The 14,453-nt window shown below is 31.6% G+C and overlaps 1 protein-coding gene across 6 annotated transcripts in view; it reads right to left on the bottom strand.

Moving 5' to 3' along the window:
• Positions 1-240: 240 nt before the first annotated feature.
• The window catches only part of LOC118188398 (small integral membrane protein 29-like), a 90,060-nt gene continuing 75,847 nt past the window's right edge, over positions 241-14,453 (bottom strand). For all 6 annotated transcript variants that reach the window (XM_035358829.2, XM_035358830.2, XM_035358828.2 and 3 more), the window contains one exon: positions 241-4,599. In XM_035358829.2, the coding sequence (XP_035214720.1) occupies positions 4,549-4,599 (51 nt within the window). In that variant the 3' untranslated portion in view covers positions 241-4,548. The remainder of the gene's footprint in view (positions 4,600-14,453) is intronic.

Here is a 14,453-nt window from a genome sequence, read left to right as displayed (position 1 = left end):
CGCTTCTTTCATTCTGCACAGGACATCTAAAATGAAGTTAATCCGTTTTTGGATTCGCCACCAAGGTTCTGGGCCAAAGGCTTTGAAAAACTTAGGTGGTGCTTATTACCTGCACTAAAGGTACTGCTTTCCTGTATTTTTTCCTTTATTAAGAAAGTTATTTTGGTGATAAATGTTCGTTATAACCACATATTTTGATGCACTGTGTATATTAGATATACCATTTGCCAAACAAGTAAATATAAACAATTTTTTTTTTATTTCAGTGTAGGTATTTCATCACATTACAAAATAAAAGAAATAATGAATTATTTAAATTTAGAGTTACAAAGAGAAGCCTTTTTCAATGGTATTTGTTACAGAACAGACACTCTCCAGGAAAGACAAAGGTTATATCATGAGTGGGGAATTTATGACATAGTAGATTTTAAAAACTATTTTATACAAATAAAACTGTTAATATATTGTTACATTATCATCATCTACTCTGTTTAAACTTAAGAATGAAAATAACAGTAAAGTTACAGAAATGTTACTGTAATACCATAAAATGTGACACATAGGTTACATAGATAACTCTAGTTCATACTAAAAATGGATTTGAATGAAATTACATAGAATGCAATGAAACATATATGAAACTGTGAGATTCTACCCTAATTTTAAAATTCTGCCAATATCCTCAAGGTCAAAATTGTAACTATAATTAGAAAACAGTAACACTACAGACATCATTATGTTGTAAAATGTAACGATAAATGATTTTTTTTTTTTTTTCAGACTATATTCTCCACAGCCACAGTTAGTCTTTATTCCATTATCATCTAACTTATTAAGAAAGGAAAAAAATTCTGTACAACATTCCTGTTTATGAATACTTCTAGTCTAATACTATACAGATATTCTTTTATTAGTGATTCCATTTGCATTGCTTAGTTATAAAGTGTTCCTTCTGATATTCTATGTTTCATTTAAAAAGAATTAAAATTTTAAAACAACTTTAATTTCTTAATGAATTCACTGCACTTTTATTGTCATCTTCACAAACATTTTTAATACTTAGAATTTTAATAATTATAAAGCAATTTTGTATTTAATTGTTTTAAATTTTTGTAGTTCCTGTATCAAAAATTAAATGTCAAAAGTGCCCAAAAAAGCCTATTTGCTAAAAATGACAAATAATATTTTTAGGTAAAATGAATTAATAATACTTATTCAGAATTTCACATATTTTGCAAGTTATATTTTCACTCCTTACTTAATTAATTTTATAAAAAAAGGGAAAAATTACACACTGTGCTTCATTTTCAAGGGAAGATTTACAGGAAGAACTTAGCAGATAAACATACAGGAATGGGTATGATAATATGAATGTTTTCAATATTTCAAATTACAGTTAATTATTTTTAATACCACTTTTGTTTTTAACTTACACAGTGTACTTTGCTACTTGTTCATAGTTTTGAATATTGCTAAAGGATATTAGACTATCTTTTTTCTTCTTTTTTTAATGACACATTTCTTTTGTATAATGTTTTAACATTTGTTTTATCTTCTTTTCCTACTTCCTTTTCTATCACACATCAGCCCAATCTTCAACCTTTCCTCTTCATTTATTAGTGATGTGTACGTGTAGTTTTTTTTCCCTTCTTTTGAAAAATACTTTAACAATGCATCTTATAGTTTGACTATTTTTCTCTTTTTCTTATTCTTCTATTTTATGTTGATAGTTTATATCTGGTATTTTTCGGAATTCTGATAAAAAACAAATCATAGAATACACAAGAAATAATTATATTACTTGTTACAATAGCAATTGCAGTTGAAAATGAATGAAATATGAATGTATATGTACAATATAATTAATATTTGGAGCTATCATGCATACATAGCATATGCGAATGGGCTGGAAGTATACAGAATTGAAGACACAGTATATAGAATTGAATCCACTGTAATAACATTAATTTGCATTATTTAAAAATAATATAAATATTTTACATTATTAAAAATTTATTAAATTTTTATTCACTTGTTTTTTTTTCGGTTTTCGATCTCGAACCAAGAGAACGAAACATGCTTTCGAAGCATTTTATGAAGCTTTAATTCATTTTGCCCTGATGAGTTCTGAACTGGAGTTTCAGTAAAAGGAGATTAATTTTTATATTTTTATTTTTTGTACATTTTTCCCTTTTGCATTTTTAGTTTTTGAGTCTGTATTACTATGATCCTTTTTTAAATTCTGAATTGTTTAGATAATGTGTTAAACCTTATACAAGGATGCAGTTATTAATACTGTTCAGGAATTGCCTTGCTTTAACTCCAATTTACTTTTAACTTTAGATGCTCAAAGTTTATTTTACTTAAATTCTGCAGCTATAGTGCAGGACAGGTATAAAAAATGTGTTTTTAATTTTTGCCTCTTATTAAGTATCTTTATGTACATATATAAAATTTGAATTTAACAAATATTTTCTCATTCATATAAAGATAATTTAAATTTTAAATTATATACAAATAAAAGATTAATTATTGCTGTGAACTACTTTGCAATATCATTCAAATGCAGAAAGCATATGTAAATTAAGTACAAGTATCTAAAAACATGAAAAATATTTAACAATCCAAAAAATTAATCTTAAAAATTTTTCTTATACATAAGTCAGACACCTTCTGGAATACAGGTACCACATATTTATCTGTTGGCTAATTTGGCAATGACGATACATAAATCTCATTATCATGGTTAGTGATAGAAATATCTTAGGAATGTGCTTCAAGTATTCATAACACAATACAAATGAAAGGAAAAAAAAACCTAAAATTATTTTGATCATGTCGATTCTTTTTTTAAAACTTAAAAATGAGTCTAATTTGATATCATATGACCTTCCACAAAAAATAATCACTATGAGAATGAAAATGAAGTTCAATTTATTGATTTAAGTTTATACGGCTTTCAAAGACAAAAACCGAAAACTCACTAATATACAAAGACTTTTTTTCTAAAAATGTATATTTGAAAAAATAATATACAATAAATGCAATTTTTTTAGAACTTACTCAATATTTAAGAACAGTTGAGCAGAATATTTTATATAAGCACCAAGTCATACACTAATTCTCAATACTATAGAGATATACAATTTAAAACATCATAAAATACCTTAGAACTTTAGAAATATAGTTCATTTTAATATTTCATTCATGAACACTTGATCTCATAAGAATTGTTGACATACAGCACTGCTTTTTATGTTACAAAACTTAAAATTACATTTGAATATCTTGACAATTTGAATCACACTTTGGACAGTTTGAATTAGATTTAGAAATTCATACATTAATCTATATATTTAAGATTTCAACAATTACACTTAAAAGTAAATGGAATATATATATAATACAGTTATTGTTACTTGAAAAATAAACAAATTTATATAACAATTAAATTCATTAAAAATAAATTACATTTTCCTGTGAATACTGAAATTTACATTAACATACACAAGTGTCAAAATAATATTTTCTTAAATAATAAATAAACAAACATGCTTATATATTGTGCTACATGTAATAAATAAACTACAGAATGCCAAAAGGGGCATAATAAATAAAAATTTGACACATACACTATTCTATAACTTACATACAGAACAAAAAGGAACAAATACATTTAACATTGACAGACTTTTAATATAAATACTACAAGCAAATGTTATAACTTTTTTTTTATGAAAAATACCATATTATAACATCAGCTAGAGAAACAGTGAAGTAATTAAGCTCAAAAATTAAAATTTTTCTATATGAAAGTTTTTTGGCAATTTTTTCTATACTTAGAAATTATCCTGCCAGTCAAAATGTTGTTGCAAAACTTTTGAATTAGATTTTAGTGCCAATATGGCTACCAGAAATTCTCAATGGTGGCTTGGACAGCAACAATATTTTATTTGCAATGTTAAAATTTATTCTTAAAAATATGGAAAAGCAGAATATAAATGACTTAATTGCAGAAATTCCAGATGGTTTTAGTTTAACCACCTCACGTGGAAATTAATGTACAGGTCCGGTGCAAATCCATGTCACTATACAATGATAGAGGCGAAATTACCAAATGTGGTGATTGATGCTAACATTCAAGGCTAAAATTTGGACAGAAAAGACAATATGCAAGTATCACTTTGCCTAATTAAAAGGCAGTATTTGAATTAAATTTTTGCTGCTATACAAATAGATCACAGAAGATAACACATTTGTTGAGCTACTATCTAAAATAAATTTACACAAGTTTGAAGTGAGATAGCTATGTTACAAATTTTAAAATCTCAATAATGTTACAAATTTTGAAATACAAACTGAGATCATAGTTATCACTGACTTGCACATTACAATTTATTAAGCTATAACAATAAACACTTTTAACTTTCCAAAACATGTTCTTAAATTGGCATACAGCTTATGATTTGGACTCTTATTACATGCGATGCAAAAAGATTCATTTTCAGATGGAAAATATTTTTCTTTTGTCACCTTCATAACAGTCTTTCAAAGATTATTACGAAAGGACAACTGTGGTTGTTCAGATGGTCTTGCATTCTGAAATAATATAAAATGTATCTCAAATGTTATACAATGAATGAAAAATGTAGTAATTTGTAAGATATAATACATAGTAAGCACACCAGACATAAACTGATAAATATTTATTAATTTACCAACACTTTTCATAAGTATCTACCTAGACTTTATGATGCTTCATATTCTTCAGATAATGACTTCAGTTTCTTTTATAATATACTTTGTTTAAAATTACATAAAAAATATTTTATTGCTGTTATAGAAATACTAGTTATATAAATTTTTTTAAGCTAGTACAGTCAAAAGTCTTTAATCCGGACTTGTCAAGACTTCGGCGATTCCGGATTATCAGTTTTTCTGCATTATAGATCATCAATTTAAATCTGGTAAGATGGCATGCAGAAATTATAAACTTAAAAATATGAAACTGTAATTTATGAAATAAAGAGCAATTATGATCTAAAGAGTATCAAAATAAAAAAAAAAAAACCTTAATATTTATTTCTTTACTTTATTAAACATTTCTTTCAATGTGCGCATGCATAAAGCATACATTACGCATAGTCGAAATTAGAAAATTGCAACCAGAAAACTATTTGATGTGTATTCGTGATATTTATAATGACGAGGAATTTGATTTAAATCATATCAAAGACGGAGTACATTGAGATGAAATACAGTCAAAAGTCATTAATTCGGACACCCATAATCCGGACCTCAAAGCTACAAACTTTCTGCGTATGCGTCGCATTTACGCATGCCCAAAATACGTTTATGCATGCGCGTTTAATGTATAACAGACGGTATAAGCTAAGCTAAAATTATCTAATTCAGATAATGTTGCAGATTGCGTTGTTCCTTAATCTTCGAATTGGATCCGACTTATTATTTTTTGCAGACTGTTAGAGCAATTTTATAAAAGTAAGCTTGAACTTTCGATTATGTCTAATAGAATTTCCGATATATATTTACTAATATGTAAAGGATCTACAAAGCGAAGGTATGTTTTGAAGTCCATTAAACAAAAAGTGGAATTGCTGCAAAAAATTGATAAAGGCATATCCTCTGTTTATCTAACCATTCTGAAATTTGTTTATCAAATTCACGCTGCTCTGCGACACGGGGGGGGGGGGAATGAATTGGAAGTTGATCTGTCAGCACTATCCTTATCTTCAGGGCAGATGTATTTATTTTATTTGGCTTATAATTCCTTACTAAATGTAGTATTTCATCTCGATGTACTCTGTCTTTGATATGATTTAAATCAAATTCCTCGTCATTATAATTCACTTCCGCTAGCGAAGAAAGTAAAGTAAACAGATAAATATTAAGCTTTTTTTTTTTTTTTTTTTTGTAAATTTTGATACCCTTTAGATCATAATTGTTCTTTATTTCATAAATTATGGTTTCATATTTTTAATTTTATAATTTCTGCATGCCATCTTACCAGATTTAAACTAATGACCTATAATCCGGAATCGGCGAAGTCCCGACGAGTCCGGATTAACGACTTTTGACTGTACTACATCTAGTAAGGAATTATAAGCCAAATAAAATAAAAACATCTGCCTTGAAGATGATGATAGTGCTGACAGATCAACTTCCAGTTCATTGCGTGCCACGACGTCCCCCCGCATAACAGCGTGAAATTGATAAACAGATTTCGGAATGGTTAGAGAAACAAAGGATATGCCTGTATCCCTCTTTTTTAGAGCAATTCCACTTTTTGTTTGATGGACATCGAAACATGCTTTTGCTTTGTAGATTCTTTGGCAGCTCCAGAATCGGAAATTCTATTTGACATAATCGAAAGTTCAAGCTTACTTTTATAAAATTGCTCTAACAGTCTGCAAAATATAATAAGCCAGATCCAATTAGAATATTAAGGAACAACATTAACTGAAATAGATAATTAGATAATTTTAGCATAGCTTATACCATCTGTTATACATTAAACGCATATGCACATGCGCAAACGTATTATGCGCATCGCATGCAAAGAAAGTTTGTAGCTTTGAGGACCGGATTATGGACGCCCGGATTAAAGATTTTTGACTGTATATATGCACGTCACTAGTTTCTGAGGACAAAACATGGAATTCAAGTTAACAACAGTATTAAATGAGATTAAAAAAATCATACAGGTGTTGATATCATGAATTGTTAATCTATTACTTTGGTACTCACATCACCCTAACCGTTAAATCGATCTTTAAATCTGACAGCAAATTTTAAGTACAAGCTCAATGGTAGCTTTAGGTAAATTAATGGCTGCTTTTTTGAACAATATGGCTGACATGTTTGCATTTGAAATGAAATATTTTGTAGAAATTATCATATAACTCTGAGGCACAAGCAAGTTTTTAGAGATCAGAAAACATGTCTAATTTATCAGAATGTATTTTTTATTAAAAAAAAAAAAATTCTTGTAAAGAAAATTATGACCTCTATATGAAATTTAAGCAAATGTTTACCCCAGGTGAAAAGAAAATTGTAACAAAATACTATCAGAAGAGATATTTCTTGTAGTTTTCAGAAGTCTCAACTAAATACTCACAATTGTTCAGATTCTATCTAAATACACTGTTGGCCATTAAAATTGAAACATCAGGAAGGAATGATCTGATGACCATCAAAATCACAGTTGGGATATGCAAATGATTAATATTTCAATGCATTTAGATGACACAGAATGTAGAAAAGACATCTGAAGCACTGCACAAAAGAAAAGCTGTGTAGTGGATTTCTCATTTGGAAAGTGCTTTGTAAGGTTGGATTTTGACCAAAATAGAATATCACGGTATGCCTCGAATAAAAAGAAGAAATGCTTATCAGCAAGTTTTGAAATTCGATACAGGCAGAACTGTTGCCTATCGAAAGTGCAGATTATCGTTCCGTGATATCACCGGTCACACTGATCAACATCCAACCACTGTCATGCGAATATGGAATCAACAAGTTGCTGAGGGTCATACTGAACGGCATGCAGGATCGGCAAAGCCCTCCCGTGACTAACGCTTGAGAAGACAGACATATTGTGAGGTCAGCCCTGCAAAGCCATACGACCACATCATAGACCATCAGGAAATGGGGCATGTTTGCAGAATGCCCAACATCAGTTTTTAAGGTGTGTCAACGCTTGCAGCAGCGTGGACTAACAGCAGGGTGACCATTACTTCAGCTTCCCTTGACAATGCAGCATAAAAAGAGACGGTGACTCTAGTTCACCAAACGACAAAGCTGGGTACGGGGGTGGCAAAATGTCACCTTTTCAAAGAAGTCCTGGTTCTACGTGCAGTATTTTGAAGGCCGTATACGTGTCTGGAGTGTCCGAGGAGATTGCAAATTGTCTGCTTGCATTCGATATTGGCATAGAGGCCCTGCACCTTGTGCAATGGTTTGGGCAGCCATTGGGCACACAACAAGCACATATCTAGTTTGAATCAACAGTAATTTGAAAGCAAATGGGTACATTTCTGACATCTTACGTCCAGTGGTTGTGCTCAATCTTTCAGGCCCCCAAACAGCATGTTTCAACAAGATAATGCAAGATCACATGTTGCACATCGTGTTTTGATTGCTGCCCTCGCCTACACACTCTCCAGATCTGTAACCCACTGAAAACATATGGTCATGGGTTGCTGAGAGATTGGCCTGCCACCCTTCTCCAGCTAATATGGTTGATGAAGTGTGGCATAGACTTGAAGCAGCATGGAATGAGTTGCTCATTTCTGTCATCCAATCCCAGTTTGATTCCATGCCTACTGGGGCAAGGGTCATTTTAGCTGCCATGGGTGGCAGCTGTTTCTACTAATTTCTCACCCCTGTAAACCTTCAAAATGCTTATAAATTTAATCATTTTGTTTTCATGACTTACTATTTATGTGCAATAAATATCTTTTTTGTATTTGCTTTCCTATAAGTTGTTGCAATTTTGATGGCCAGCAGTGTACTTTCCATGCCTACATGAAAAAGATACTTTAAAATACTGTCCTGAATACTTCATCTTTTACTTTAAAATGCATGTAATAATTGATTTCAATATCATACATACACTAAAACTGTAGAGAACACAATTTTCTGCTAAATTCAGTTCATAAAATTTGGCGAACCAAGTCTTTTACATCTACTACTAATATTACACTCATACTGCTTAAAATTCTAAATTAACCTGCATTTAAATTTGTAACCATACACACACACACACACACACACACACATATATATATATATTTCCTCCTAAATACACTTCATACTTTTTGCACAAAATCTGCTATGTGCCTGCTGGCTCAAAGATTTTACATGCATATAAAAATGGATTGAAAGCTATCAGTTCAAAACTGGTACACTTTTTTCAGCGTCTGTTAATCAAATCATTAATTTTTACTGCATAAATACATACATTAGCGACAGAAATTGGCTTGCCGCTTAAAAAGCTATTTGCAATTACGGAGCACCTGCCATGACAGGAAGAAAAAAGGGCTTTGTTAAAAAAAGACGAGTGTTTTCCAAATTTCATGTCTTATCACTGCATCATTCACTACGAAGCGTTGTGCACAAAAATACTTCCATTTAAACACGTCATAAATGTTGTCACATCAATTATCAATTCTATTTATACGGCTCCTTTTCAACACCGGCTTTTTAAAGCACTGCTGGAAGACTCCAAAGATAAAATAGTCGACCTCATATTGCATGCAGAAGTCTGATGGCTAAGCAGAGGTAAAGTTCTATCAAGATTTTTATCTCTAATAGAGCAGATAAAAGAGTTCATACAATCTAACCCTGACAAATTCAATAAACACGTTAGAAAGCTAAGTGATTCTTTGCAGCTACTTGATCTGGCTTTCCTTGGCAATATCCCTGGATTTTAAATCCGGATCTTCAAGACAAGGAGATGGCTCAAATAATGGGATCTGTGAAAATTTTCAAAGTAAACTGACATTATGGATGTCTCAAATAAGATCAGAGTCTCTGGTTCATTTTCCAAATATGAAAAAAAAAAAAAAAAAAAAAAAAAAAAAAAAAAAAAGGCAAATGACCACAATTTTGGGTCCTTGCGACTGGCCATCTCGGGATGTTTCTGGACCAATCTGAAAAGCAATTTCAAGATTTCAGTTGCTTGGAGCCAGTGGTAAGCTTTTTTGTCAACCCATTCATCATGAAGCAACTTAAATCGCCAGAACAACTGCAAGAATTATTGCCACAGAAGTGAAAAACCTAAAGTTGAAAATAGTAGAACTGAAGAATGATATTATCCTACAAGCAGATACCACAGATGTAGACTTCTAGAAACTTGTGGAAAACAACAGGCTTCCATTATTAAGAAGTGTTGCATATATCACTATAAAATCAAATCTTATTTTGGGTCTACCTACCTCTGCGAACATCTATTTTCAACCATGAAACATTATGAAGTCGAAGAACCAAAGCAGGCTCACTGATTTGCACCTTGACAACAGCTTATGCGCGGGAACCTCAGCGTACGCACTTAATGTACATATGTTGGTGAACGAAATTCAGTGTTAAAAATTGCATTAAATACCATAAACAGAAGAGACAAAACTATATTGTAAGCAATAAAAACTTTTTTTTCTTTTCTTTTTTTTTTTTCTATCTTGATCTTCTTTATGAAGGCACGTTTTTTCTTATGGGCTAGCGTTAACTAGTAATGTGATAATATCACCAAGTAATGGCCTGAATATCATTCATGATGGAAATGTTATGTGGTGCCCGCTTCTCTTTCTGAAACTGTCTTGTGTGCCCCAGCACCAACAAAGGTTGAGTATCACTGCATTAAATAGTATGTATAGAGTCTATAAATTCTTTTCTTCTGCTCTGATCAGCATTATTTTGTGCTTCTGATCAACTTCACCTTTCTTATTTCTAGTATAAGTTTGGTTTCAAAGCTAATGTAAGAATGCTTGCAGCTACAGATGGAGGGGGAAAAGTCTTACATGTTACATTAGATAATATGTACAGAGTGTATAAATTCTTTTCTTAGGCTCTGATCAGCATTATTTTGTGCTTCTGATCAACTTCATCGTTCCCATTTTATCAAAATATATTCTGTCTTCAATTCCAAAATTACCATCACAATATTTTTTAATATTACTCCCCAAAATACCACCACTTTGGTACTTGAGAGAAGACTCTGAATCATCTGATACACTGTGCAAAATATGACAAGCATAGTTTGATTGTCTAAATTCCACACCAGTTTGAAGTTGTCTATGTTACAGTTAACAATTCTGGGCTAAAACTTTCCTTTCATATCTTTCATACCAGAAAGACATTGCCTTTCCACTTATTTTTCAAACTGTGGAAGGGAAAAGATTAACTAACTGCTTAGCAAAATTTTATTGTAATTAATTATGCAACTGAAGCCTACACTATATAAATCAAATAGTGAAGAGACAGGTAAAACTGAGTAAAAAAAAATTATATTTTTTACAATATATTCTCCATTGCTTTAATAGTAGCCATTAATGTAACGGAAGTTGTGGATAAAGTTTTAGCCATTTCTATCTTTATTATTATCATTAGATTTTCTTTTTAATTCTTTCTTCGAAGTTTAACCTGAGTTTATGTTTTTGTACTAATTTTCTGAGTATATATAGCAGGAATATATGTGCCAACAAACTGAAGTCATGGACAAATAATATCTGAAACCAGATATAAAGAGGATATCTCAATATATATGATATTAAAGTATTAAGAACAAAATAGTTTTTTGAAATAGATTCGTCTACTACTGCATGTAGATCGCACTAAACAATATGTTGTTCAAAAACTATATATGAATGTTTGCTTTCTGATATTTTTTAATTGCCTACTGTAAGCATGAGTGAAAATCTAGGGCAGCAATATAGGGTTAATAAAGTGAAATATACCTGTTTCTTGATCAGTACAACCTTGAAATTTACCTAAGTTGAAATGTTTGTTTTGGCTCAGCAAAGGTAAAGTTCTGTCAAGGTTTATGCCACAGATGCAGACTTCTGGAAATTTGTTGAAAAGAACAGATTTCCATTATTAAGAAGTGTTGCATATACAATCAAATCTTGTTTTTGGTCTATCTACCTCTGCGAATATCTGTTTTCAACAATGAACATTATCAAGTCAAAGAACCGGAGCAGGCTCACTGATTTGCATCTTGACAATTGCTTGTGTGCGGGAACCTCAGCGTATGCACCTAACGTACAGATGTTGGTGTACGAAATTCAGTGTCAAAAATTGCATTAAGTGCAACATCATAAACAAAAGAGACATGACTATATTGCAAGTAATAAAAACTTTGTGCACGAAATGTATATTTTGTTTCTATCTTGATCTATTTTTTTGATCTTCTTTATGAGGGCACGTTTTAGTAATGTGATAATATCGCCAAGGGATGGCCTGAATATCACCCGGAACGGCAATGTTATGTGGTGCCTGCTTTGCTTTCTGAAACTGCCTTGTGTGCCCCAGCACTAAAAAAGGTTAAGTACTACTGCTTTAAAACATTGCCAGCATGAGCATCATTGTTTAACAACTGCGACTTCTTCCTAAACCTCGACAAAATATAGGCAGCAGCAGTTCCAATTAAAATTTGAATGAACGACATTTACAATAAAATATCTGCATAGATCTACTGAACTGTAGATTAACTAAATATGAATTTTCAATACGCATGAACATGTCTTTATTCTTCAAAAGTTCTATTCACATTATTTGACAAACCTGTAGATTGCACTGGTTGCTTTCAGGATGTGACAACTAATGTTAAATTGTAAACAGTAAGAAAGTACTTCATGACCGAGAAGAAGAAGAAAGGCATAGATCTGACAAAAAAATTTAAAATCTCAAAGGAAGTAGACTGGTGTATTGAAGAGGAAAACAATTACCGAAAAGTATGAAATAGTGAAATTCACCACATCACCATATCAATAATACTTAAAGATTATGAAAAAATTCTTAATGCTGCTGCATCAGTTCCAGGAACAAATTTAAGTGTGTAATGCTAAGTATGAAGATGTTGAAACTTTTCTTTTAGAATGGTTCAATCATTTGCACATTACCAATGTAGCTTTAAATGGACTAATTCAGTGAAAAGCAAAGGAAATAGAAAAAAATTTACACATAAAAGATTTCAGCTGTACCGCTTCTAAAAAAGACATTCGATTTCATCATTAGTGATTTGTGACAAAGCAAATGAAGTTCATGTGAAGAAGTGAACAACTCGTCGTATGAATTTGATTAAATGACAGAAAAGTATCCTTCATGTGACATCTACAGTGTGGACAAAACTGGACTTGTCAAATTTTTTCCCAAGTCGTATCCTTGGAATAAAATGTGACAAGTGTGATCATAGAGCACAAAGTAAACATTTAATTGTTGTCCTTGTGTGTACTGCAGATGGCAGCAATAAACACCATCCTTGGGTGACCAGTAAGTTCGAGAGTTTTAACAATACAAATAATACTTTACCTTACATCTACTTTCACCATAAGAAACCTTGGATCGAGATCTCAGTATTTCATAATTGGCTTGTTCATCGTAATGGTTGAATAGTGGCTCAGAATAGGCATGTTCTTATGATACTGGGCAGGCATACAGCCTATAATATACATGATCTGAAATTAACCGAAATTAAAAGTAAAGGTTCTCTCCCTCCCCAAATGCAACAAGTCATTTCCAGGCTTTGGATAAAGGCATTAGTGCAATTATGAAGAAATCTTATCATAAGTGACTTGTGAGAGCTATAATTTGTGCTGCTGAAAAGGAGACAGAAGCACCAACTTGGAGTGTGCTTGATGCAATAAAAGCTTTCGCCACACCCTCAAAATTCATGACATCATAACACATACGGAATTGTTTTAGCAGAGCTTGGAGACATAAAGATGTTAATCCTGTTCATGAGTTAATGGTGACAATTATATTACATTCACCTGGATGAATCAAAAATTTTTGAACCGTGGCGTTAGTTTCGAAAAGTTTGTTAGTCCAGATTACGATGTTGCCATTTGTGCTCCAGAGAAATCTGATGTACAAGCACTTGAGTCTGAGGTGCAAAAAATGTCATAAGAAAAAAAAAAAAAAAAAGGAGGACGTTATCATTCTGCCCACAATAGGAAATACACCTTGAACACTGTAGAATATTTTGCTGCAACATCTGAATTGAGTGCCAGTTTTACAGAAGGCATAAGTACAGTTGGCGCTGAAGTTACCATGCATTTTTCCTCTCATCTGTGATAGCGTAATATACAGGAACAGGAATTTTTCACCCAAAAATTATCAGTGAGTGCACTTTTTCAAGTACAGCAATTAATGTAGAACAGAGTTTTCCCACAATGGCATACATCATATATTGTATTACTTATTGTAAATAGTTAATTTGTAGGATACTGTAAATGGTTTATGTGTAGGAAAAATTACCCCAAATTTAAAATTTGAGTCCCCAGTTAATGAAACTTTTTAACATGAACTCTTGATTTTTCAGTCCCTTGAGATTCGAGTTAATGAATTCAGTGGCTTCCAAACTTTTCTGAGTCGCAGAGCCTTTTTTCAATAAAATTTTTCCATGGCGCCCTACCTCAAGTGAAAGTATGACTAATTATGAGTAAGAGATAAATATAAATAAAACTCATGTATCTTCATTCAAGGCCAATTTATACTCAAGGCCTGCCAGTGTGAAAAATTCTTTTGTGTTTTCGGTGGCTTCCATAAAATTTCTACTGACCGCAAGATGGCACTACTATTCCGCTACGCTTTGTGACATTAACAGTGAGCAGAATGGTACTCAAGACAAATAATTGTCTTGTTATATGCAAAATTTTGAAACGATTAATCTGTAGTAGTCAGAAATTATACATTTCTTTTTAATAAAAATATTT

This window comes from Stegodyphus dumicola, chromosome 8, assembly GCF_044657685.1.
Source record: "Stegodyphus dumicola isolate Sdum_Otavi_A_Nest chromosome 8, ASM4465768v1".
NCBI classification, from domain to species: Eukaryota; Metazoa; Arthropoda; class Arachnida; order Araneae; family Eresidae; genus Stegodyphus; species Stegodyphus dumicola.
The sequence above is the reverse complement of the archived record's forward strand: the minus strand, read 5'-3'. Positions and strand labels throughout refer to the sequence as shown.